Source organism: Lottia gigantea (genome assembly GCF_000327385.1).
Source record: "Lottia gigantea unplaced genomic scaffold LOTGIsca_126, whole genome shotgun sequence".
Taxonomy (NCBI): domain Eukaryota; kingdom Metazoa; phylum Mollusca; class Gastropoda; family Lottiidae; genus Lottia; species Lottia gigantea.
In genome coordinates this window covers 397,371-422,765 of record NW_008707351.1, presented here as the reverse complement: position 1 = coordinate 422,765, position 25,395 = coordinate 397,371, and the positions used below count along the sequence as shown (strand labels likewise).

Below are 25,395 nucleotides of genomic sequence, written 5' to 3'. Positions count from 1 at the left end.
TTGCTTTATCAGCCACAAAACTGTACGATGTGTACACCATCTGCCTCTCAAGTGATCTTTTACATATGACATCAGCAGGGTTAATGATTAAAGATCAATTTATGTAAAAAGTTTCATTTCTGAGATCCAAGCATATTTCAAAGGCAAATTTTTCAATTTTTTGGTAATATGTAGCTCATGATAAAAATAGATAGTAATTCAGACATTCAATAAATAAATAAATAACTTAAAACAATAAATAATATATATTACCCATATATATAATAAATTAAGATAATATGGTCAATATACATGCAATATTTGAAATCAAATCATACCAAGTTTGACAGCTAAACTGGATTGAGTCAAATTAATGTCAGATGTCTTAAGTTCCTTGGGTTGCTACATGTTTTACTTAAAAATAAATATTTGTTTCTAATCAAATTGATTGTTGGATGAATCTGACCAATATAATTGTTACACAAATACAAAAAAAATTTGTTTTCATTTTCAAAACATTAACATGGATTGGAATAAATTTCTTCACTTGGAATGCCATGATTTATGTCAGAATTGAAATTCTTAAAAAATACTTTCATTTCTTAACATTGAATTTCAATTGGATCATGATATAAAAAACTGTTAATAAATAGTGAATGTAATATATCATGGAATGTAGATTTCTTGGAATTCCGATTTTGTCTTAAATAGAATAAATAATGTAAAAGTTGGAATAAATAAAATAAACAACAATAAATGACCAGAATAAAGGGAATGTTCAACAAAATGGAACAAGATTCATAATCCTTAATAATACAATAATAAATAGTGGAATACTTTCTTAAAAACTAAAAATGGTTGGAATTAGCACTTGAAACAAAAAGAAATACTGGAAAAATGTGACAAAAGTAAAACAAAAAATCACAACAAAAACATTAAACAGTCTCACACACAGTCATAAAAGAGACAAAACAAGAACCTCCTATAAATGTGAAAAATATTGCACGAATTTTTATACATGTAAAATTTGACTTTGTACAAAAGCCAAGTACTGTACTTACTGATATTTCTACATAACTGGTTCAAATCCCCGATGTATTTAACTTGTCTTTCTGTTACCAAAATATTTTGCATGTTTAAAACTGGGAAAAAATTTCCAAACAAGTTACAGAATTCCATTGGGGAATAGACCATGCTATCTAATAGTAATATACATTGGAGATTTATGTACAAAACATCAATAATATACTATTAAATATCATACTAAAAACTGACTAGCTGCTTTTTCAAAATGGTAAAAAGTAAATTGTACACAGTAACATTTCACAAACAAAATTTGTCCTGTTTGATATGTCTAGCAAAATAAATAACAAGAGATCGGGATGGACTTTTCTTAAAGAACACAACTTAAATTGAAAAAACAAGATTTCAATTAGTCAGACATGACTCCAAAATTATTTTGATAATTCTAAATTCCTAATTCTGTAATAGTCACCTTTGAAGAACATTGATCTAGGACATAGTGCGGTTTAAAAAAAAATGAAAAAGGTTATGTCTAACTATTTGATATAAAGTTAAAAACTGAACACCGTGCCATTTTTCGCCTTCACTAATAAAATCAACAATTTCCACCTTTAACATAACTAAATACTAAATGGTCATGGACCAAATAATTGGAAATAAATATTCAAGATAGAAATAAATACTAAGAAATAAAGATTATTGATAAACATTCTGAGATTCCAAGATATTGTCATTGATAAAGAATTTCACATCAATAACCTGATTCAATATGACCAAATCCAGTCATTAGTTAGTTTAAAAATAAGTTAAAAAATCATGATTTAACACACAAATAACAATTACTTATTGAATATACAATATGATAATTAGGGCGTATAAAGAACCCACACTATTTTATAAACCACAATTGTCTTTTGGGGGGGTTTGCATCATAGATGACAAGTTTGTTTTGATGACGATGAAAAAAATATTGTTTGTTGTTATGAGGTCCGTAGAAAGGATATTTTAACACTAAAATGGTTAACTTTTCGTACACGAGGACGCACTTTCACGATTATTATTTCCATTGTCGTCTTGCCACTTATCTAACGAACGCCTTCTGGCATTCATAAAGAAATTAGCGACTGTCGTCACTTCAAGTCCAAGTTGTTGTGCAATTGTGGTCTGCATTTCTTTTGAAGGACGTTTAGTTTCCTTAAATATTGCATGAAGTGTTCTGCGCTGTATATCTGTGAACACCAAGCGTGGTTTTTTAGGGGATCTTGGATCTTCAATAGATTTATCTGGTTCTTGTTCTTTTCGCTTGCAGGCTGAAAAAGATTAAAGGTGATATTTTCATCTCTGTAAGAAATTTCAAATTGTGACCAAAAGCTTTCATCCATCTTTTACCATCAAAACTATGTTCAATTTGAATTTTCTGGTTAAAATGCTTCCTATTTGGTGTGCAATATGGGTGTCGAGGTGCAAATGGAAAAGATGGATGATGTATTCTGAAGCCACTCTCTATTAAAAGGAAATGTGCAATAAATGACCAATGGATGCTCTGCATTGAATTTAAAAAGCATCTACTCTATGCATGATAAATAAATAATCAAATTTAAAAGTAAGAACTAGTGCACCCAAGCCAAAATAACTGAGGTATAAAAGGGTATGTAGCCATGTATCCTCCAAGATGTTTGTCGCACCCCATCTCATTTCATTACATGAGAAGTTAAAATGATATATTACATTTAAGTGTATTCACTTAACTCTAATTGTCAACAATAAGAGGGGTGATTCTGTGCTCTGGAATAGCACCATTTCCATTAACTTGACCCAACTCACCTTGAGGGCTGGACTGGTTGCCGTTTGGTGACATATGAAAAGGTTGGAAAGCTGTACCTGTGAAGGGACAAATGGAAGGGTTTGAAATATGGTTAAATATAACAAGGTAAATATATTTGAAAAAAGGTTCAAATGCCAAACTTTTGGGACAACGTCAAGGACTGGTACAGTTTTCACTTCTGTCAAAATTACAAGGCAGGTTTCTGGGAAAATGCACTAATTTGGTACATACCCCTTTTCAATCATGAACCCAAAAAATAATTGATAAAAAGCAACAAATGGACAAAAATTGCAGCAAAATTAAATTATTGCTTAATATGAAAAGCAGCAAAAAATTAAAAAACTATTTTGTGCAAAAATAATAGCAAATTTAAATTTAAATTCCTTTGTCACCCCCTCCTCTGTAGGTCCCAAAAATTTGGCTAAATATTGAAAAAAACCTTGAATAAATGCAATAACTCATGTATAGTGGCAATATAATTTAACACATATAAACATATCTTATGCTCTGAATATGATTTAATCCTATACTAAAATTGAACTCTCAACAATTTATATATAGAGACAAACAGGAAAATAACAGATAAAAGTTGACAACAAGTTAAAATAAATTGAATTTAAACATGCAAGAGAAGGTCAGTTAATTCATGCAAAAATATCAAGAAAAAACAACAGTTAATAATAGTGCAAATAGAATAAATATAGAAATATAAGAGAAAAACTAGAAAATTCAGTTGGATAATAAATATATGAACATTAAATAATGCAAATATAATATTTATATCACTCTTTGAGTATATCAGAGCTACAATTTTTTCTTTTGATATTTCCAATGTTGAGCTGACATTGTTCTTCGTTATCACTTAAATCAACAACATATACATATTGGTGCTGAAAATTCCTATAATTGCAATGCTTCCAATTCAAAGCAACAATAAATGGAGTTATTTCCCATATAAGAATATTTACTTTAGTACTATATGAAATCCAGTCATAATAAAGGCATGATCAGACATGAATGTATAATTCTTCAGATTTTTCCTTCATTTCAAATGTATTAAAAAATGTACAATTCTTATAACTTTTGAATATAAACATCATTCATACAGCATTTTTGTAGCATATTTTAGTTACTCAACACAAAATTTATGCAAAAACTGAATTACAGGCAATATATGTGTGATGCTTATTCCATAGAATTTCTCAAAATGAACAAGTGCATGATATCTGTCACCTGTTATTGAGGTCAATCTGAACATAACATGGCGTGAATCAGTCTTTTCTATATACTAGAATAGAGACTAGTTGTGAAAATCAGCTAGTTCATGTCACAAGCCTACAGCAAAATAAATGATTTAATTTCCTTTAGTCTTTTGGATTAATTTCTGGTTGATTTTCATAGGTAACTGAATGAAAACAAAGAACCCTGAATGCTTTAGTTGAGTTAATGAACCCCTTCTACTAACTTTAGCAATACAGCTGTCAATTTGGTCTTCACAGTTACCAAGCAACTAGTTTTTGAATACAGCTCCAATAAACCAACATGGCCGCCCAGCATGGTAATAACAAAAGAGCCATAGTGGGAGAAGTTGTCTAATTAGGTAGTTTTATGGAAATTGAAGGAATAATAAATTTATAAATTGGTATAACATGTCTTCTGTTTTCTGACAGTTACAACTTGATTAAATTGCTCTTTAAATAGAACAGGGAATTTATTTTGACTCAATTAGCAATTGGTTGGCAGTGTGCTATAAAATGTCTGAGATGCCACAGTGACAAAATCATAGGCTAGTAGAATTTCAATTCGCTTTCAAACCAAATATTGTTGGTTAAGTTATTTTTCCATCTAATAATTCTATCACATCAAGAATTACGTTGTCATAAAAAGATGTTACAGATAAAAATTGGTTATCCTAATCAATAATATATAATTCACATAAAGAATTTTTTTTCCATAATTGGTACAAATCAAAAATAATACCTATATTTCGCAATATTTTTTTTAACATACATCATGCTAATGTTACGATGGGTGCATATTTTTATGCCAGACCATATTTCCCAATGTAATTCTCTGACAACGAAGGGATGGAAAGGACCAAAAGTTGATTTTGATATCATAAAACACTACAAATGACCAATAAAACAAGTTTCTATACAGTTAATGTTGATATAAATCTAATGACAGGATAAAGACAAGCATTCTATTTGATCTATTGATTCAAATGTTGCCGCTACCAAGCGAAAATGCGAAGAACCAATTTATTAATGCAGTGTTTCCAAATATTAGCCAAACTTGGAAAGCATATTGTCTTGTAGAATTGGGAAATAATTAAACAGAGAATCAATTAAGCGAAAATCCTTTGAAGGAATCAAATTTCTTTAAACAAACTGTATTGGCTGTTGGTTGATTTACCAATAGTCCGCTGCGTGACATGAACGAATTCCGTGGGCATTTAAGCCACGGGTAGAATTCTAACTGTACGTTAAGCAGTTCAGCCTGCGGTCTTATGCTACAGCCATCTGATTTGGCTCCCATGGTTAAGACAATAACAAACAAGCTTTTCTCTTCTTACTATATTTGCACCCTTTCTTCTCCCTGATAGATTTATAGATTTCTTTTTTCATCATTTCACAAGTTGGAAGGATGCTTGGGAAGAATCACAATCGATAAGTGATTTCATTCAGCGCAAAGGGGGAAAAACTCTACAAATGTTGTTTGGACAGACTTTCACAAGTTCTGACCTCGCAGGCAATGAAAATAGTCGGCATTCATAAGAAGAAATTGTGTTGAATAGTAACAGTAGTCTGTGAACGATGACAGCTGACGAATTTCTACAAGATTTGCGTCAACTCCAATTGTCAAAGGAGTCATACAATGCAGGAATAGAAACTGGTTGTCAATTGCAAGCTAGTAAAAATATCATTGAGAACTCTTGAATAAGACTACTCGACATCAGATATTTCTTACAAGTAAGAGGGTGTGGATCACTGCAGATTCTTCAATAACTAAAGTTACAGAAAATTTGCTAAAATCTCATCATTCTGCTCTAAATACTGAATTTACCACTGTACATTTGAAGTCAATAAGAAGAATGGAGGGGCTACATTTTTAACACAGAAATGCAAATGCAAACAATGTATAAATCCGATTTAAAAAATTACAACGTTTAAGTCTAATCTAAACAGTAACAATGTTTAAGTCAAATCTTAAAAGTAACAATTTTTCTGTCAAATCTAAAGAGTAGCAACGTTGCAATCAAATCTTAAAAGTAACAATGTTTAAGTCAAATCTAAAAAGTAACAATGTTTCAGTCAAATCTTAAAAGTAACAATGTTTTAGTCAAATCTAAAGAGTAGCAACGTTGCAATCAAATCTTAAAAGTAACAATGTCTAAGTCAAATCTAAAAAGTAACAATGTTTCAGTCAAATCTTAAAAGTAACAATGTTTTAGTCAAATCTTAAAAGTAGCAATGTTTCATTCAAATCTTAAAAGTAGTAATGTTTAAGTCAAATTCAAATCTTAAAAGTAACAATGTTTAAGTCAAATCTAAAAAGTAACAATGTTTCAGTCAAATCTTAAAAGTAACAATGTTTAAGTCAAATCTAAAAAGTAACAATGTTTCAGTCAAATCTAAAAAGTAACAATGTTTCAGTCAAATCTTAAAAGTAGCAATGTTTCAGTCAATTCTTAAAAGTAACAATGTTTAAGTCAAATCTAAAAAGTAACAATGTTTCAGTCAAATCTTAAAAGTAACAATGTTTAAGTCAAATCTAAAAAGTAACAATGTTGACGTCAAATCTAAAAAGTAACAATGTTTAAATGAAATCTAAAAAGTAACAATGTTTCAGTCAAATCTAAAAAGTAACAATGTTTCAGTCAAATCTAAAAAGTAACAATGTTTCAGTCAAATCTTAAAAGTAGCTATGTTTAAGTCAAATCAAATTTAAATAAGGTAACAATGTTTTAATTCAAATCTAAAAGTAAGCTTCTAATAAGTAAAATTTGTCGGTCTGTGGTTGAACTGAAAATTTGGCAACACATTCGAGTTCCACCTGGTTGGTCTAATTGAAGTGAAATTTTAATTACAATACAATCAATCTCATAAGCTTGGCTATTCAGCACGAAACAGTTTACATTTCATATCCAGAGCCATACAGTACAGATATAAAACTTAATTAATACTAAACATCATATCTATTCACTAAATAAAGCATCAAATAGAAAATGAATGTTTTGAAAGCATTTGAATACCCTTATATATGAATTATAGCCTAATAAGATAACATAATGGCCAAGTAGCTAGCTGAAAGCTTTGATGTGAAATCATTTTGCAGGTATAAATCAACTGACAGGTGTTTTATACTGTTTCAAATGTCTCTCAGGTGTTTCTTTGTCTTATTTCTCTAGACTAGTTGACTAGAGTTTAAAACAAAGAAGTGTATTATACTGTCGCACTTTTATAGCAAGAAAATTAAAATTAAGTAACTGCTTTAAGTGCACTTATTATACCCATATTAGGTTTTCAAAAAAGTAAATGATGAATGCTATTTTTTGAGCAAACTTACTCACTCAAATGCATCACTTATCATTTTGTGCACAAATACTCTACAAATAGTATCTTTTAGTGCACAGATATTCTAATAAGATCCTGAATTTTATTTTATCATTAGATAAGACTGCAAAGCCTTTCTTGAGTCAATACTCTTGATTTTCGATAGAAGTATGTACTGATATTTTTCCATCAAAGTCTAATAAAATAAGCAAGAAAGCTAAAAACATAAATATTTGGCTGATTATCTTATATTCAAATGAGAATTTTAACTGCTTTCTGAGTTGACACAATAACATTATAAAAAGATATATGGATACACAGAAGCATTGATCGAGTCAGATTTATAAAATATGGTTGTGGATTATTTTGTTTGGTTATTTAAAATCCATGCAAAAGTTTAATTACTCTTAGAAATGACACAATGACATAGTGAAAAGATGTATTGATACACAGAAGCATTGATTGAGTCATAAAGTAGGTTGATAAAATATGGTTGTAAATTGTCGACCAATATGGATATCAAAGTGACAAGTAACTAACTTTTATTGAATTACTACATCAATAAACCAATAGAGAAACACTGGAAAGCCAAACCAGTTCGATTAGCCAATGAACCTCTCATTTGTTGATTTTGATAAGTGTTTCTCTCCTTGTCATTTAACATTGAATTGAATATAAAAAAAAACAACCAGATTATCTTTTTCAATTGTGTTTTTGTCTGCTAGTTTTAAAGATGTTTTGTTCTGTTCTTTAAATAGCTTGTTACATTTTTATTATAATGTTCTATTTTCTATTTTTAAACATTTGATCACTCATTATATTCCTGATGACAGTGTGAGAACCACATTGAAACCTTGCAAGTAAATATTATTCTAGAAATATCTATCCATAATAATTTTATTTTATTTATCCACACTAAAAGCATAATTTTTTAAACATTAAAAAAGGGTCCAGATTTTCTATGGAATGAAATTTTACTTAATTTGGTATGAGCACTATACTAGCCATTGACCAAGAAATTTACCATACATTTATGACAAACAATGTTAAACAGGAATTCGATGCACAACTGAGAGCTGCAAAAGAGTAACAACAGCATCTATTAGCTAAGCAGACGACGATCCAACCCACATACAGATTAAGCTATTCCACTGCCCTACAGTCAGTTTATAAAAAAATACTGTCCTGAAATTATGGACAAGGTGAAATATGATCAAGATGAATGTCCCAATTTACTGTGAACTAATCATAGAATTAATCATCAGGGTAGAGATAGGTGCAATCTCATCTTTCATTCTAGGCCATTCTGAAGGCACTAAACACAATGTCTGCCATGTTCACTCACTGGTTTAGGTAAACAAACCCTTTTTTCAATTCTAAATGTCAAAATTACATAAATTCAATTAATTGAAGGAACATTTATTGCATGTATTGTGAGTAGAAGATAAGCGAAGTTTAACCAGCTTCTAAATTTGATTCTCTCTGACAATAGAACAAAAACTAGATTAATTCTAGTGTATGCAGAAAAGCCTCTTTCTCGCTATGGTAACGAACCAAACACAACCTAGCATGCTACTGTTATTAAAAGCTGTGTTGAATGTTAAAACTCGACTGAGTTCGAGTGACAGGAAAAACTACTATAAGATAAACGGCAAGTGTTTAATTGCCGTGGCAGTTCTATTCTATAAAGCCTAGCATTTACCAACCGTTATGTTTTTTTATCGAAGCGAAACCCTTTCATGAAGTATAATATTGTACTGTACAAACATGGCTTCCAAGACAAGAACAAAAGATCTAATGTATGATACATTTACTGTCTCGAGAAACAAGAAACAGCATTCAATGACGTTTTTTATTTTATTTTATCTTTCAACGAACTATTTTAAAACAGAAAATAACTCCAAGCATTTCAGCTACCTTTTCAATGTTTATCTTTATATTTGTAAAGACCAAGTAATGTGTGCTTCTATCACACTCAACTTTTATAGCTTTTCCAATTTATTTATATAATAGATCTGTGGAATATAAGACTTAATATCATTCTATAAGGTCATGGTTACATTCAGCCATTTTCTTTCTTCTACCAAGTGTTGAGTAGGTCAACTAACTAACGCCAAGACTGAAAGCTCTTTCAAAATAATTTCAATTGGTAGACGGAATAGAAGTCTAGGTTCTGAAACTTTGATTAACAGTAAGAAATTTAGAAGAGCAGGTTAAAGTATGGAAGCTTGAAAAAGCATCGCAATTTCTTCAAATTTTATTTGGTACCTAAACATAAAACTTGCCCTAAAATGGATAGTGGATCTACAATTCTTCAGGTTTGATTGACCAAAGATGACCTTTAAAAACTAAGTAGGAACAAGACATTGAAATTGGACATGATTGTGATGTGATTTGATTGGGAGGAGGTTGAAAAGACGACCAAAGTCAACAAACAGCAGACGGCAACTTCCCACAATAATTCAATTGGTAGTAAATATTTCTGATGGTCCATATCACAAGCCTTACACGCACATTACTGATATATCATAATTATCAGCTTACACTTTATTATTATTCCTGATAAATTTCAACCTAATCATTATGCTCCATCATTTTTTCCCTTCAGATCAACTGGAACTAATGTCTATTTATGGTCATGTATTTTCTTCCTTATAACTGTATTTCATCAGAGGTAGGGAGAATTAGTAATAATACAGCACTGGTAGTTTTCATATTTCTAATAAAACTGGTTCTTTCTTTAATGAAACTGGCTGCAGAAGGTAAAGGAAGACTATATATACAGAAGCATTGGTTGTGGAGCTTAAAAATTCCCTTGCATAAATACAAAATCAAAATTGGAAGACAGTGCGAAATTGATCAAGCAAAATAATTAAAAAAAATTTTTTTAAGATCTTTACATGTAGACAAAAGGTACAGGTATTTGCAACAAAAGCATCATTTACAGAAAACATAGACCTAAAAAGTATTTCGCAAAAAAAAAACCTACAGACTGCAAAACCTTTTCTTAATGCCTTAATTAATATAATCTCTGGAATTTTATCTCGACATCTTTTTAATTCTTGTAATTTTGTTCTTCCAAGTTTTTCAGAAAGTTAACCTTTACCACATAAAAATTGTATCCGATATACTCAATACTAAAAATTTTTGGGAAATTGTTTTCATTTCAGATGGAGATAATTTCAAAATAAAAATTTGTTCTCAAACAAGTCTGTGTCTCAAATTAAATGAATTTGCAGTGAAATCTTCTATAACTGACAACAATCTAATTAAGTAGAGAAATTCAGTCCGAATTACCAGCACCATAAAAAATAATATCTCTAAATTGAAATATATCTCAAAGTACTCAGCAATCTTGGGTTTTGTTACCGTGTTAAGTTAATTGGACGATGTGAAATCAGAAAATAAAACTCGACAGAGAATATAAAATGTGATATTCATAAAATAGATTTAGTAAAATTTGTAAAGTGAACTATGTGTAGAACACAATGCCACGACTCGTTTCATAAATCTTATTTTCTAGCTCTTAGCAACAAGTTTATTCGCTCACATTGCTAACAAGAGCGTAAAGTCACAAATAGGGCAATAACATTAGTATAGACAAGGATTTTACAGCCTCTATTTGACGCGAGAATTCTGTAGAGAGCTGTATTGAGAACTGTTTTACGTTATCTAATAAAGTTACAAGAAGCAATAGAATATCACTGAGAATTATATCTCTTCTTAAAAACCACAATTGAAAGATGGGTATTGGTGGTCCCTAGGTCTTCAGCTAGCCACGTTTCTTGTTCAACTACACCAAAAATCCATTTGGGAGATTTTGTTTGAATGTCTTAAATTCATAAAGCTTTCTCGACTTTACCTCATCAATTTTCCTTGACTAAAGAAAATATTCAAAGCTTCCAGTCTTGCCATAATTTAGACCTGACCTTCTGATCTCTTTAGTACCTCTGGGAAGCACCATTTTGATTCTACCTTGCTATAGTTTGTTCTAAAACAGGAGAAAAGTATCTCAATTTAAATACGCTAGGTTGTGAAAATGGCCGAATATGTCAGAATTGATTAATGGGAAGACGTATTTGCACATTTTAACCCCGCTCAGGGATCAGTAAAAGATACACAATTGGCTTAATGGTTATCATATAAATTGAAAAAGCTCCATATAAAAACCTTCTTCTCTACATCTTTATAGCTTTCCTGTCATGTAAGAACTATTTTTCATTAGATAACTAAGCAAGACGATGTTTTTAGGAATTTTTCAAAATGAGTTACTAATTCAAGAGAAGTTTATGTTAAAGTGATTCAACAGCAAGCAGGTTGGGGACACTAATGCCTCTTATATGCACCAATTTAATTCTTTCTCTGATGGCAATGATACCTGTAATTCCAGATCATTTGGTAGACCAGTTTGTTTATATCCAGACATTTTGACTTCAATATGTTTCCTAGGTTTATAACTGATAATAATTTGAATATTTCCAAAGTTCTGCCGACTGGTTCCCTTATCAGTGAATAAAACTCAAGCAAGTATTTGATAAATTTCAAGAATAGAATTAATGTAATAGTGAGCCGAAAGTTGTAAACATTTTTGGTAGGTGGTTTCAGATGAGATCTGACGCCACCAGTTTCCAGCCTTTCTTTACACTAGCCACCAATGAATATTTACTTTTCGAGCAAACATTTTCTTAAAGATGAGATTTTCATCAGAAGCTTTGTGATTAAAGTGTGTTAGGGAAATAACAGTTGGTTAATGTATACGAACTTCACGAACATTGTCCTCCTGTGTAGTAGTAACTGTTTTTATTTGTCCAATGGTGTTTTCAGTATAGTTTTGTTATTTTTATGGTTGCTATAGTAACAACATGGCTGGTTTTAAAACATTTCTTCTATCTAGTAACTCAGACTTAATAAAGAATTAAATTAATAATGGCCTCCTTGAAATAAACTTTCTAATTATGATTATTTTATTCAGTTCAAGATGAATACATAACTTATATGATAATGAAATCTTTGTAGCTTTCCTCTCCAAAATGTTTTTTTTCTTTTTTGAGGAGTAGTCTTCAAGGACTAAACTGATGCAAAAGAATACATATATAGGAAAAAAATATGTAAAATCTAATTTCCAAAATGTTTTGTGTACACAGCATTTATCAGTAAATGAAATGAAATGAAATGAATAGAGTTTTACGTCCTACTTATAGGTACTAATGGACAGTCACATAGTGTGCAATGAGGAAAATTTTCCAGGACAATGGCATTAGCTTACTCATTTTCCATTTCCAACTGTTCAACATTGCACTCAAATGGAATTCATTCATTTTAATTTCCAAAAGTTTTTCAATAGTGATTTTGAGTACAGCCTAGGATACTTTGATTAAAAATGTTTCAAACAAAAATCACAGTCGTTATAATTGAGAACTGATAAATTGTAGTATATCAATGTGTATTATATCTAACAGCTGAGATGTACATAAAGATAGACCAATATCACATATCATCATTACAGCCTTTAATTATTCATTTAAATAAAAATGTGTCATGAATTTATCACAGCCAGATGTTTTTTTTTTCCCTTTTTTTAATTAGGTTTTAATGAGAATAAATGGCGTAATTTCTCCTAGTCCAAGGATACTTAGCGGATGATTTTCCACTGATTTTTTTCTGATTCCACAGCCTGTGCTTCAATGAGTTAGACTGGTAGGGCATTAAACTCTCCATCTACAGACTGAGGAAAGATGATGTAAAGTGGCATTTCATCATTTGATGTAGAGTTTTAACTTATTTTTATGGTGATTTTGATCAACACCTGTAGAATATATAATGACAGAGTTTTGAGTCAAGAATATTTAAAATGGTGTTGATGATAATATGATGTGTCTGGTACCAGATTACCTTCTTTTATAAATTATTCATTCATAAAAAAATTCTATAAATGGTCTCATAGCCTGGCTGAATGTTTACATTTTTACATGAGATAACAGCTTGTCGACTTTTCGAAAAAAACATTATTATCAATTCTGATGTAAATGTCATATTTCTCAATAAAAATTCCTAACTTTGACGAATTCTCTAGCTCATATAATAAGACAAAGACCTAGTATTTAAAGAATGCCTTTGTTTAGAAAACATATCAATTGATTGTCACGAGTTTTGCTATACAACAATACCAAATTTCTTCTCATCCAAATGAAATAAGATTTTTACATTCTACTCTAGATAAAGCCAATTAAAGATTTTCAAGGCCAAACAGTGTGCAATAAGGTAACAGTTTTTTTTTTCTGACAGTAATAATTTCTTTTTCCATTTCCAACTCCAAAAGCCTATAGCACAATCAAACTGTACTTATTGACCCATGTATTGAATGAAAACATGAATTGATATCAAGCTTTATAACCATTATTGTGAGTACCTGATTTAAATTTAAAAGCTAATAAAACATCCATAATTATTGTCAATATGTCTATAAATATAGAGAAGTCTATACGGACTCATTCCCATGGTGCTATTAGAAGACTTAGATTCTCATTTCAAGATCAATATCAGAAGATTAATTAGACCTACAAAGCTTTAATCATTCAATGACCCAATTATCTTCATGCCTTTTTTTTTTCGAGAAAAAACTTGGAATTCCCCATTGAGTAGTGTATAATAGGGTGAAAGAGACTATAGGTTTCAACTTGGTTAGACAATATAACAAGGTAATCAATAACAAGTCTTGAAATGCCAAATAATTTGTAGACAGAAGGAAAATGTAACTTGTTATTAAAACATTGGCAAAACAAGCAAGCAGGACATGGTAAATTATACCTTGTTCCTTCTGGCTGCCATGTTGGATTACAGACCCCTTGTGTAACTGTCGAAATCATCTCACAAATTCTATACCTTGTAGCTCTTTTCACGACAGGCCCACACTGATTTCTCTTGCATCAGCTGGAACAATTGCAAAGAACAAGTAGCAAGGAAATGAACTCTTTTCTAAATCGCTGGCGACGATGACAAGTTGCCTCTCGGACTGTTGTTAGAAGCAGGTCAGCCATCATGCATAATTAATAAGAAACCTGTCAAGTATTTCAAGTTCGTCACATGTAACTGACATGAATTCGACACAACAATCATGGCCTCTAGTACTTTGACATCCAGCCAACGTATAAAGAAATTGTAAAAGACTGACGAGCTAAAAATAGCTGAAGAGTTGTTAAATGAGGGGAAATGAAAACGAAGAGTCTTGAGAAATCTAATTGGTTATTTACAATCTTAATTTCTTTTAAACTTTGGAATATATACGAAAAAAGCAGCAGGTAAATCTTTGAGGGTTTTAGAGGCCATGGTTCACCATTTACGGTGGGCCTTGAATATATGAGAATAGTGTTCAAATGTACCAGAATTATACGAACATTGCATAATTCCTTCCAAATTATCTCAAACTAATAATTTGACTCTTCATTTTATTTTGGTTTATGCTCTGATTGAAGTTAAGTGTATCCGAGAATTATTCATCTTGTTTAAAAGGTTCTTAGGTCCTTAACCGTTCTACATTATTGCAGAGTCCTGAAAAAAGGTGAGTTGTCAATTTAATTTTCAAACATGTATATTTATGTATACACATTGCTAAAAAGGTTCAAATTTCGACAGTGAGCTGTAAACAGTATTACTGTTTAGCTTCTCCGAACCGTTTCTGTTTCTGACACTAATTGACCATCGAAAATGTAATTTTAGCATGAAAAATACGGAACATTAGCCTATATAGCATTGTAATACTAAAAAAAATATCCAATCAGAATAAGTATACAATCTTCCATATTAACTCAACATCCTTGTTTAAGCTTCCTAATTATAACAGGCACGTAAATAATTTACGCCAGAAGGCATGGAAATCTTAAAACAAGAGATAATATTGTCAGCATCTAAATTTATTTAAAATAAGAATTTTTATTTTGAGTCAACAGACCGTTACTAGAGTTGAATATTTCATTAATATGAAAGCCTGTGAAAACAACATGTTTAAATCATCAAGCGTAACATCTAATTCAATGAGGTCTTGGTAAAACAATTCAAATACTGACTGAACCAAATCCCCTCTGATTTCAAAGAAAAGTTTGCTAACAAGCGCTGTCTAATTACAAAGCCCAAATGATTTGAAATTCTAAACATCTGCAATTTACAATAAAAGCAAAAATTATTTTCAACTTTCTTATAGTTGTTTAATTCAAATTTCGTTTCAAGACTTTCAATTTCTTACAAATCCATCAATCACAGAAAATTTCTTTGTTTCTTGTAAAATATTTTATGTAACTTCTATTATTAGTTAGATTATCATGGAAAAAGTGTCAAGACATTCAAAAGTCACAATAAACTAAGACACAGTGTGCTGCAGTAAGAAATGAAAAATATATTGCCAATGGGAGCTATACTGAAAACTTCCTTTCATGCAATCTTAATAGGCAAATATCAAGATAGTAGAATAAAAGACAATTTGATATAAATTAGGTTTGGTTCGTATTGCTTAATAATTTGTCATTCAAAATGGATCTGGAAATGAAGTCAGAACTACCTATGAGAGTGATAAGCAGAATCTTAAAAGCACTGGCCCTGGAGTCAGAATAGTTTCATAAATAGAATTTCTACTTTCAATTTTCATTTTTCATTTGATTGATGTCAAGTTACATGTTTGTAGGATTGCTTGATATTGTAATAATTATAAAACTATGCAATATATGTGTATCGTGGCATGCATCAATTCACCCTTTTACACACAAGATTCCTACTGCAGCGATTAGACAAACATAGCTTTGTGAAATTACTAAATAATAATTTATTTCCATGTATTTCAATTAATTATATTAAAATCTACAGATAAAAATATTATCAAAAGTTTTATTTTCAAATGACTATAAAGCGTTTGCAATAAAATAAGAATGTAGTCATTAATTCAAAGCCTACATTTTCAATAAAGTATGACATAAAAATAATTTATTATTTAACGGCAACAATGTCGTAAATATTGTCTCTCTATCATCCAGTCTTAACTGAACATGACATCAATTACAGATTGAATTTGTCGAGAAATGAAATTCCCTAACTCTTGAGTACAGTAATGTGTGTTAATGTCTACTTCCCTAGAGATTTCAAGGTCATATATTGATCGTGGAGGTCAAATGACGAATCGTCAATACAAGATTGTATTGCCATTCAGTGATTAGGATATGAATGAATGAAGTAGTAGAAGAGTGTTGATATATCTGTCTGTTGTATATTGATAAACTATAGATATATATTGTTGTTGTTACAGATCTATCTATTACACTTATTAATTATACTCAATAAACCATACTATTATCATTACTGCTATATACATTTTACAACTTTTTTATCTTTCATTTTGAAGATTTCTCTTTGAGTATTTACATGAAATTAAATTTTGTTTCGAAATACATTGTAATTTGGAGTATGTTCTTTTGTGGAAATATCAAAATCAGAGTTAAAGATATCTTCCACTATTGTTTCGAAAATAAAATTTCAACTTTCAATTCTGAAAAAAGATTGTTGCTATTTCATGAAGGGCACATATCAGTGGTGCTTCTACAGGGGATCAGGGGAAGGGCATAAAAATAGGCTGGCTTGGCTTTGGCTGCTCACATTCACAATAAAAGAATTGTGTTCCCACTGTATAAAATCTCAGAAAGCTGCAATCATAGAAATTAAATGAATCACTTATGCTCATTTTTATTACTTATTTTAGAGCTCATTAAAAAAATCTCAAAAGGGTTTCCAGATTTGATAATGAATAAAGGATATTATGTCAATTAGAGCAATGTGCTTCACAATAAATGCTTAGCTTCCTACAGACATAGCTTGAACCATTTCAACCAATGTCATGATTTCATGCTATAAAAGCTTCATAATATTTTTTCAAAAGATATTTTCTATTATATGTCAATATCATGCGTAATTTAAAACATTGTCTGCAGTGATGTTGAAGTTTGCTGTAAGTGCCAGTCATGTATGATTTGAAATAAAACATGTCACTGGATTTTCAATGTAGCCCACAAAGAAATATCTTGTATAAATCTACTATCTATATCCTATAAAACAGAACTGGAATCATGTTGTTACTCAGAGTTTCATGCTATATGATCTTCAGACAACTGATTTGAACTATATTTCAACATCACTAATACAATTGATGTATTGAGCACTACTTAAACAGTGAAATGTTATATTAACATATTCTGAAAAATGTATGGCTTTCGAAAATTTAAAGCAAGAGCTCTTTTCCAAATTGTCAAAATGGATGGAAAAATCTGAACTTATGCACAAAAAAACACATCTTCACGGCCTTTAAATCTATCAGGATATAAAATATGAATGCAAAGGTGATCAAATATATAGATGAATGAATAAGCTTAACAGATAGATGGCTAAAAACTACTTTATGACAGTTCAATATAATGTGTCTACTATTCAAAAAGAATTCAACATTGATGCATTCATTCTTAAAGAAAATGAAATGTTTAAATTAGATTGAAATGTTTAAATTAAATAAAAATGTTCAAATCAAATAGAAATTTTCTTCCTGATTGCATAAATCACAAAAATGAAATAAAAATTACCCTGAAAATGACAAAACACAAGCTTTTTCTACCCTTGATTTTTTAAATGGGATGATCTAATTTATTAAATAGTTGAGTCCATGCTCTAAAATGGGGGTTATTGGATGATAATGAGAATAGAATATTTTGTTCCATGCTTCTGAAATGAGGTCAAACTTTCTTGTTATGATTATTAGTAATGGTATAAGGATTGGCACTAGGAAAGGAATGAATTGGGTGAATTGTGGAAATAATGAATAGGTGGATAATTAGAGATGAACGATTGACTAGATAAGGGATGAATGAAGTGTCTAGATAAGGGATGAATGAATGTTAATCAATGTTTAATTAATTTCAATCAAAATGTTATTGTTAATTAGATAATTAGTTTGATGATTCAACGCAAAGCAAATCTCAATACCTGATTCAAACTGCATGTAGGAATTCAGTGATATATTTTGGTTCTTTTTAAAAGACTGAAATTGAAATAACTTAAAATGAAACAAAACAAAAAACAAGAAATAATAACTGAAAAAAATAAGAAAACATAAAATAACATTGAAAACAAACAAAAAATTGAGTTCAAGTAGAAGAGTAGAAGAAATAAAGTAGGTTTGAGACTCCAAAGATGTGGGACTGCAGATATATTTGGTCAGAATAGTTTTGCTATACATTGATCATTGTCAACCCTATCTGGGATAGCTACTTTAACTAAATGTCATTGCATATTCCTGGTGTGATTCATTGGCACCAAAAAAAAAGTCTGTAGAAACAAGTCATCAAAGACTATAGAAATGGAAGTACCAAACAAAAGAACTAAAAACTCAGGACCACTGATAACAGATGACTTGTTCCTGCAGCAAACTAAACAAATCAACTTCAACTTAGCCTATACATTCACTCATTCAGTCTGCGAGAGGAGAAAGTCTTTTATTTTCCCTTTCCAGCTAAATGGAAAATACTTGTTAAAAAATGTGATAAAATGAAGCAATTGTATGGAGAGCTATCTTTACAGCTGATAAACATAACCAACTGTTTTACCTTAACCGCTCATATTTATAAAACCGGTTTTGGAAATGGTTTGTTATATTCTTCTTATTCAAATAATCATTAATGGGCCTTATTCAAAACGTATCCTTCCACTTTCCAGTACCCTTTTTATCTTTGACCCTTTTCATATTTCACAATCCGAAAAATTAGACGTAAAACTCCATTTAATTTCATCTTATCTATCACGAAGTCTGAGAGTTTGTTGATGGTTGAAATTGAAACACAGATGGTTCGAAAAGTAAGGGTCACTTGACAAAATACAGAAACGGTTTAGAGTGGTTTATCAGAGTGAATAACTGGTTTAATCAAAGGCAATAACCAAGTCATGAAATAATATTTCTATGTGTGACTGGATAATAACAAAAAACATTCTCAGATCTGTTTTTCTCTTAATTTCCTGGTTTCTGTGATCATTTGTTTGTCTTACGATTCCTTATCTTTTCATGTTTTCCTCACAATTGGTGGTGATTTGAAACAAGGCTACCAACATTATCATTTCATTCTACTCAGACTCAAAGGAAAACACTAGCAAATACATTTATCATTTATTTTTTGATTTACAGAAGAGTCTTGAAAAAAAGATAAAATTCCCTTCTCTGTTTCTCCTTCAAGCAATGAAAATATCTTCAGAGGATTATCTAAAACAGTTGAAATTTTATCCAAAATGGTTGGTTTCTATGATAGTTACCTTAAACAAGGTCAAAGGCTTTATCAATGCCCTAGGTATATGATTACTAAGAAAGCTTACCTACCATTTGAATCAAATATTGTCATACTATACCAAGTCATATAACAATTTACTAGCCAAAAGCGTTTGCAAGATCAAGTAATACATGACATTCCTTAGGTTCTGTCAGAACTTGAGTAAACCTGGACCAAAACCACTACCAGAGGAGCATGTTTAACAACTGGTCACTATAAAACAATGATGAATGATTGAATTGAATTGAAAGTGTGTTTTCTTTGCCAACAATTTGGGGAGTTTTATGCATCTCATGCAAGTAACCTGTTTCTTGAAGTGCTTTGTTATTTGTTTAGAAACTGAAATAATGAGCTAACAGTGTATAAAAGAGTATGCCGAGGAATTCAAAAGCTTGCAAAATTGTAATAACGGTCAGGCTTGGGTCCCACTTTCTCACGTCTATTCTTCTATTGTCCCTGGAAGTCATACATCTTTTCAAAATCTAATAGCCCATCTAATATACAGAGGAATGTCCCCATTCAATGTTCTGCCAAGTTTTTAGAATATCCATAATTCATTTTGTAGGAATGAATCCCATCTGCTACAATTATAATCAGTCTATTTATATATGGGTCTAATAATCTTCTAATTAACATCATCTAATTAATTTGCTCATCATATTTATACATCACAGGAGAATTTCATAATGCTAAAAGAGCGCCTATTATTTTATCCTCCTTGTACTAGGGAGGCAGGTCTGTTTATATATATATATGGTTATGCAGACTTTTCACAAATTCAATTCATTTTAGTACAACCCTATGCATAATATAGGAAATAAGCATGGAATTATGTGAACTCTCTTAAAGAAAAATTGGCATTAAGCCCAGTCACAGAATGATATTATAATGTATTTGCATTCAAACTAAGAAATTTAAGTTATTTCATTGCAAATAAATATATCTATAGTAATAAATTGAGGCTACTTCCAGGATGTATAGATTATACATATATTTCTATAACAAGCTTATATATTAATAATATATATGACATCTAAATAGAATTCATATTCAATGTAGGTCACAAAGCAGGTGTACAGGACAGAAACCTATAACAACAAGCTAGGCTGCTAATAAACTATTTACTATCAATCCTCTTTGTTTCCTGTTCCCAAACAACAAGGGTAAACTGAACAGATGTCCTTACAGTGACCACTGGTCTGAGCTAACAGCCCTAAACAATGGCTTAATTATTGCTGCAGAGGTGAGACAGTTATCCACAGTTTGGTTAAAATCCTGTATTCATGAACAGATGTGGTTGTACATGTAATCTTTTCCCCTGTCTCTATCCCATGGACAATCCCCTAAATTATAATCTACTTCATTGTTTTTAGGCAAATTACTTCTACTGACACTATGAAATACAAAACATATTTCATGTAATTTATTGACACAATATACATATTAATAGTCATTTAAAACTTAGTGTCGACACCAAAGATATGAGTCAATGACTAAGATGGCCAAAATATCGAATTTAGAGAGATTCTTTAGAATATAGTCTATGGACATAGTATTACCTTGTCCCTTGCTGTTTAGTCAAATTCGATTTTTATGAAATTTTTGCTTCCAAAAACAAAACTTAGAACAAAACATCAAATTGTATGTAGCATACATCAATTATCTTACAAACTTGACCAATTATTACATTTTAGCAGACTCCCTAGAATATGGCCTACATTTTTCTTACAGTTTTGAAGACAAGTTTGATTTTCATGATTTTTTTGCATTCAAAAACACAATATTTAATTCACATCAATATGTAAGATAGCTACTGGCTTGATAGCAGGTTGTTATCAAATTATTAAATATTATTAGACTCCCTAGAAAATGGCCTACTTTATGTTATAGTTTCTTGGTAAAATAGAATTCCATGATTTTTTTTTTGCATCCAAAAACATTATGTTCAATTCATGCAGCACATCATTATGTTGAGTATTTTTTATTTGATTTGAAAAGTATAGATCAATGATATTTACTCTTATCTCAATTCATCTAGTGAGTAACCTTTCGTGAAAGTACAGTAGAAATATTTCTAATTTAGAATAGTGACAAGGTAAATATATATCAATAATGAACAGACTGTCATAATTCCTTTATCATCATGTCATGACGTTTTATTGTTTGTACATCAACTTAGTCTATCCTTATGTTTTATTCTGTGTTATTTCCCATCCATGATGTCATGTATCTAGTTATTTGATTGTCTTAGTTGAGATGTATGACTAATCATTCCTAGTATGGAAATTATTCAAAAATTTTTTTTTAGAATTCCAGTGTTTTTTAGAATAAATTTAGACAGAAATTAGTCCCTTACTAGTTCAATTGTCTTTCGTCATTTTTTGTATCTAATTATTTGCGATTCCAAATGAATTAATTTTTGACAGAAATTAATGCACTTATAGTCGAATATTTTTTCATTTCATTTTAATATCTATTTATTTACAATTCTCACTGATTTCAAATTTAATAACTTAATTCTCTAATATAACTATGTGGACGTAAATAAAAAATACTAGACATATAAGACTCACTAATTAAACAAATATCCTGTTCCATATAATAAAAAATAATACATTTTAGCTATCTAATTTTACAATATATAATAATTGCCTAATGGAAATGAATTCATGCGTCAGGTAGTTTTTATAAACCGGACATAAACACGAATGCCCTAATATAGTTATTGTAATAGAAAATTATTACAAAAGCATCCAAGTGAATCGAATAAAAAATCCTTCACCGTGACCAGTGCAGAGAATCCTGTTCTCTTCATATGAAACAAAAGAGGTTGCCAGGCAACGAGATTACGATAGGAGAGACATAGAGGAAATTGAGATTTCAGTTCTCGGTAGCCACATGTTGAGACCAGTGAATAACCACGATCAAACAATAGGCCTAGCTGGAATACAGTTTTCAGAGAGAAAACACGTCAACGACGACAAAGCAACTTCACTTTCCCATGAATTTATAAGCAAAGGCATGATAATGAGGGCACTGCTAATGAAGCTTTTTGTTATTGTTATAGTCAGTAGTCAAGAACGTAATTAACTTCTCTCCTAATAAAGTAGTCAAATGGAAATAAGTAAGCTTACGTTATTTAGTCTTCTATAAAAATATTACAGGGAGTGTTTTATAACTATCAGAACGCAAGGCCTTCATACAAGATTTCATTAGGTGAATTCAGACAAAAATAAATGTTATTATTATGGAACTGGTATTCTCTTTTACTGGATTCTTTAAATATTGTGGCTATCTGGAAACACAATGCTTTAAGTAATCCATAGATCAATTGCATATTTTAGACACTATCTGTATATTGGGCTAAAAATTCTAGGGCCAAAACATTTTGTATAATGGAATCCATTTTAAAAGATGTATCGAAATATTTAAAAATACAAAAATAGTTAAATAATTAAATGAATGCCCCTAATTGTCCATATAAGCTTAATAAATAATATGGCTGACAATATCCCTGACAAATCCTAATCCACACTATTTTTGAACCTTTACTATAAGCTTATCAAATATCACATCCTTCTGATATAGAACCTTCATGCTTGACTGATTAACCAACTGTTAAGGCACAGGCCACCATCTGCACTGAGGACACCAATTTAATAGTACTCATTAAACATTTAGTGCTACCTTATTTTGACATGAAACAAGCCTTTATTCATCCTAGTCCATTTTTCATCATTAATTGACAAGACTTAGAATTATCTTCCACTGATAAATAATAGTTTAGAAAGACAGATAAATAATTCATCCATTTTGTCATTTTTCTGTCAGGTGACAGTAATTTCTTTCTTTCAGATTTTTTAAAACTGTGATTTTACTTTAATCATTTTAAAACATTCTAAACCTTATATACATCAAAATAATGCATCTTCAGTGTTATTCAAGCCAGGTAATATCAAAAAACTACCATTGTATATGACTTGTCCCATATAAGAAGGGCAATATCAAAGAAGATTCTTGCAGAAAAGACCATTATCATCTTAGTTTATTACTATGATGGTATATAAAGAGTGCAATATCACAAAAAAATCCTGTGGTGATATTTTAAATAACAAGTATGGTATATGAACAGGGCATATCTAAATTATATATGTTCTACACTAAGCTCAGGGCAATATGAACTACTATGGTATATGAACACAATAAATATCAACACTTTCATGGAACAGGGCAATATCACAAAGACCTACTATGGAAGAGGCAGTATCATATATATAACTACCTGGTATATGAACATGGGCAATATGGTATAACTAACTGTGGTATATGAACAGGGCCATATGAAGTATACAGACAATACACTCCTGATATATAACAGTAAATTACAACATTGTTACTACAAATATACACAATACCCCTCTGATCACAACAATAAAAGCTAATTGTTACTACAAATTAATTTGGTTGTTAACAATGATGAAAGTGTGACAATATTGCTTCTAGCATTTAGTTATCGGCAAAGATAATGGCAATAATCTTAACCCTTGATCGATCATTTAACTCTAGTCAATTCATTGAACCATTTTAGTCAAAACACAAAGCACGTGGATGTCTCAAGAATCTTAGATCAAAACTAGATGGAGATTTGGAATAAGATGGATAGCATGACATAGGTATCACAGAATATACAAACATTGACACATACTAGTACATAGAATAGTGTACAACTAACAACATTCATAAAGAGACAACTTTGAAAGAACTTTACCTGCTAAACGTAAGGCTGACATTCTCTGAAATTCTGGTTCCTGCAACCATTTCCACATTCTCCTGAACGTTTCTCGACCCGACTTCAACTTGCTCCATGGTTTTGGATTTCGAAGTAGGTCACTCAAGGTTCCCTGACTCCGACACAAAACTCTCTGCGCAAAAACTGCTTGTGGTATGCTGTATCTTTTTAATTCGCTGCTTATTCTTTGGGCCAATTCCTTTGTATTTATTTCTTCTAAATCTTGTTTGTCAGGAGATTCCAGTCCTGACGTAGTTGCTCTGAGATCTCTTTGAGGGCTATCACTATGAGGTGAAGGTGTAGGTGCCGAGTGATGAATTCCATTCATTGGTGACATCATGATATTTGGTGAATGTAACCTAGATGAATTAGATTCAATACGCATAGGAGATCCAACATACGAGTCAAACGAATTTGGTGATATCATCTTGTGACAATGTTCTGATTTTACTGGCGATCCTAATCCATTTTGTCCATAACCGTATGATGTGAATCCGTGTTGTTGATATGATTGAAGTGTATTGGGTGACATCATTGTCATTGGCGTAGCTCCTAATGTCGGTCCCATGTTCATTCCCATACTCATTTTATCATAACGGTAAGCACTCATATCCATCACATTTCCAAGTCCATTATTTTGTGGCATTAAAGTAAAACTTCCGCTAACATTTGATGAAGGAACATGACTAAATTTATCTGAAACTGTAGAAATAGGTGGCAGCGGCTGCAATGGCGTTAGCGTCGCATAGCTATTGTTTGGACTGTAGTTCGGACTCATCCTTCCATTCAATGTGTGATAGGTAGCATCACCCATGTGAGAGCGGAAATCACCACTGTCGATCATGCTGCTCACAGTAACGGGAACTGCTTCTGCTCTGGACA

The 25,395-nt window shown here is 30.8% G+C and overlaps 1 protein-coding gene across 1 annotated transcript; it reads right to left on the bottom strand.

The window, feature by feature from the left end:
* Positions 1-1,680: 1,680 nt before the first annotated feature.
* On the bottom strand, positions 1,681-25,395 carry LOTGIDRAFT_199735 (hypothetical protein). The gene is made up of 2 exons (XM_009048655.1): positions 24,493-25,395; positions 1,681-2,312 (listed from the first exon to the last, which is right to left on the bottom strand). The coding sequence occupies exons 1-2, from the start codon at positions 25,355-25,357 to the stop codon at positions 2,023-2,025; spliced, it is 1,155 nt and encodes a 384-aa protein (XP_009046903.1). The 5' UTR covers positions 25,358-25,395; the 3' UTR covers positions 1,681-2,022.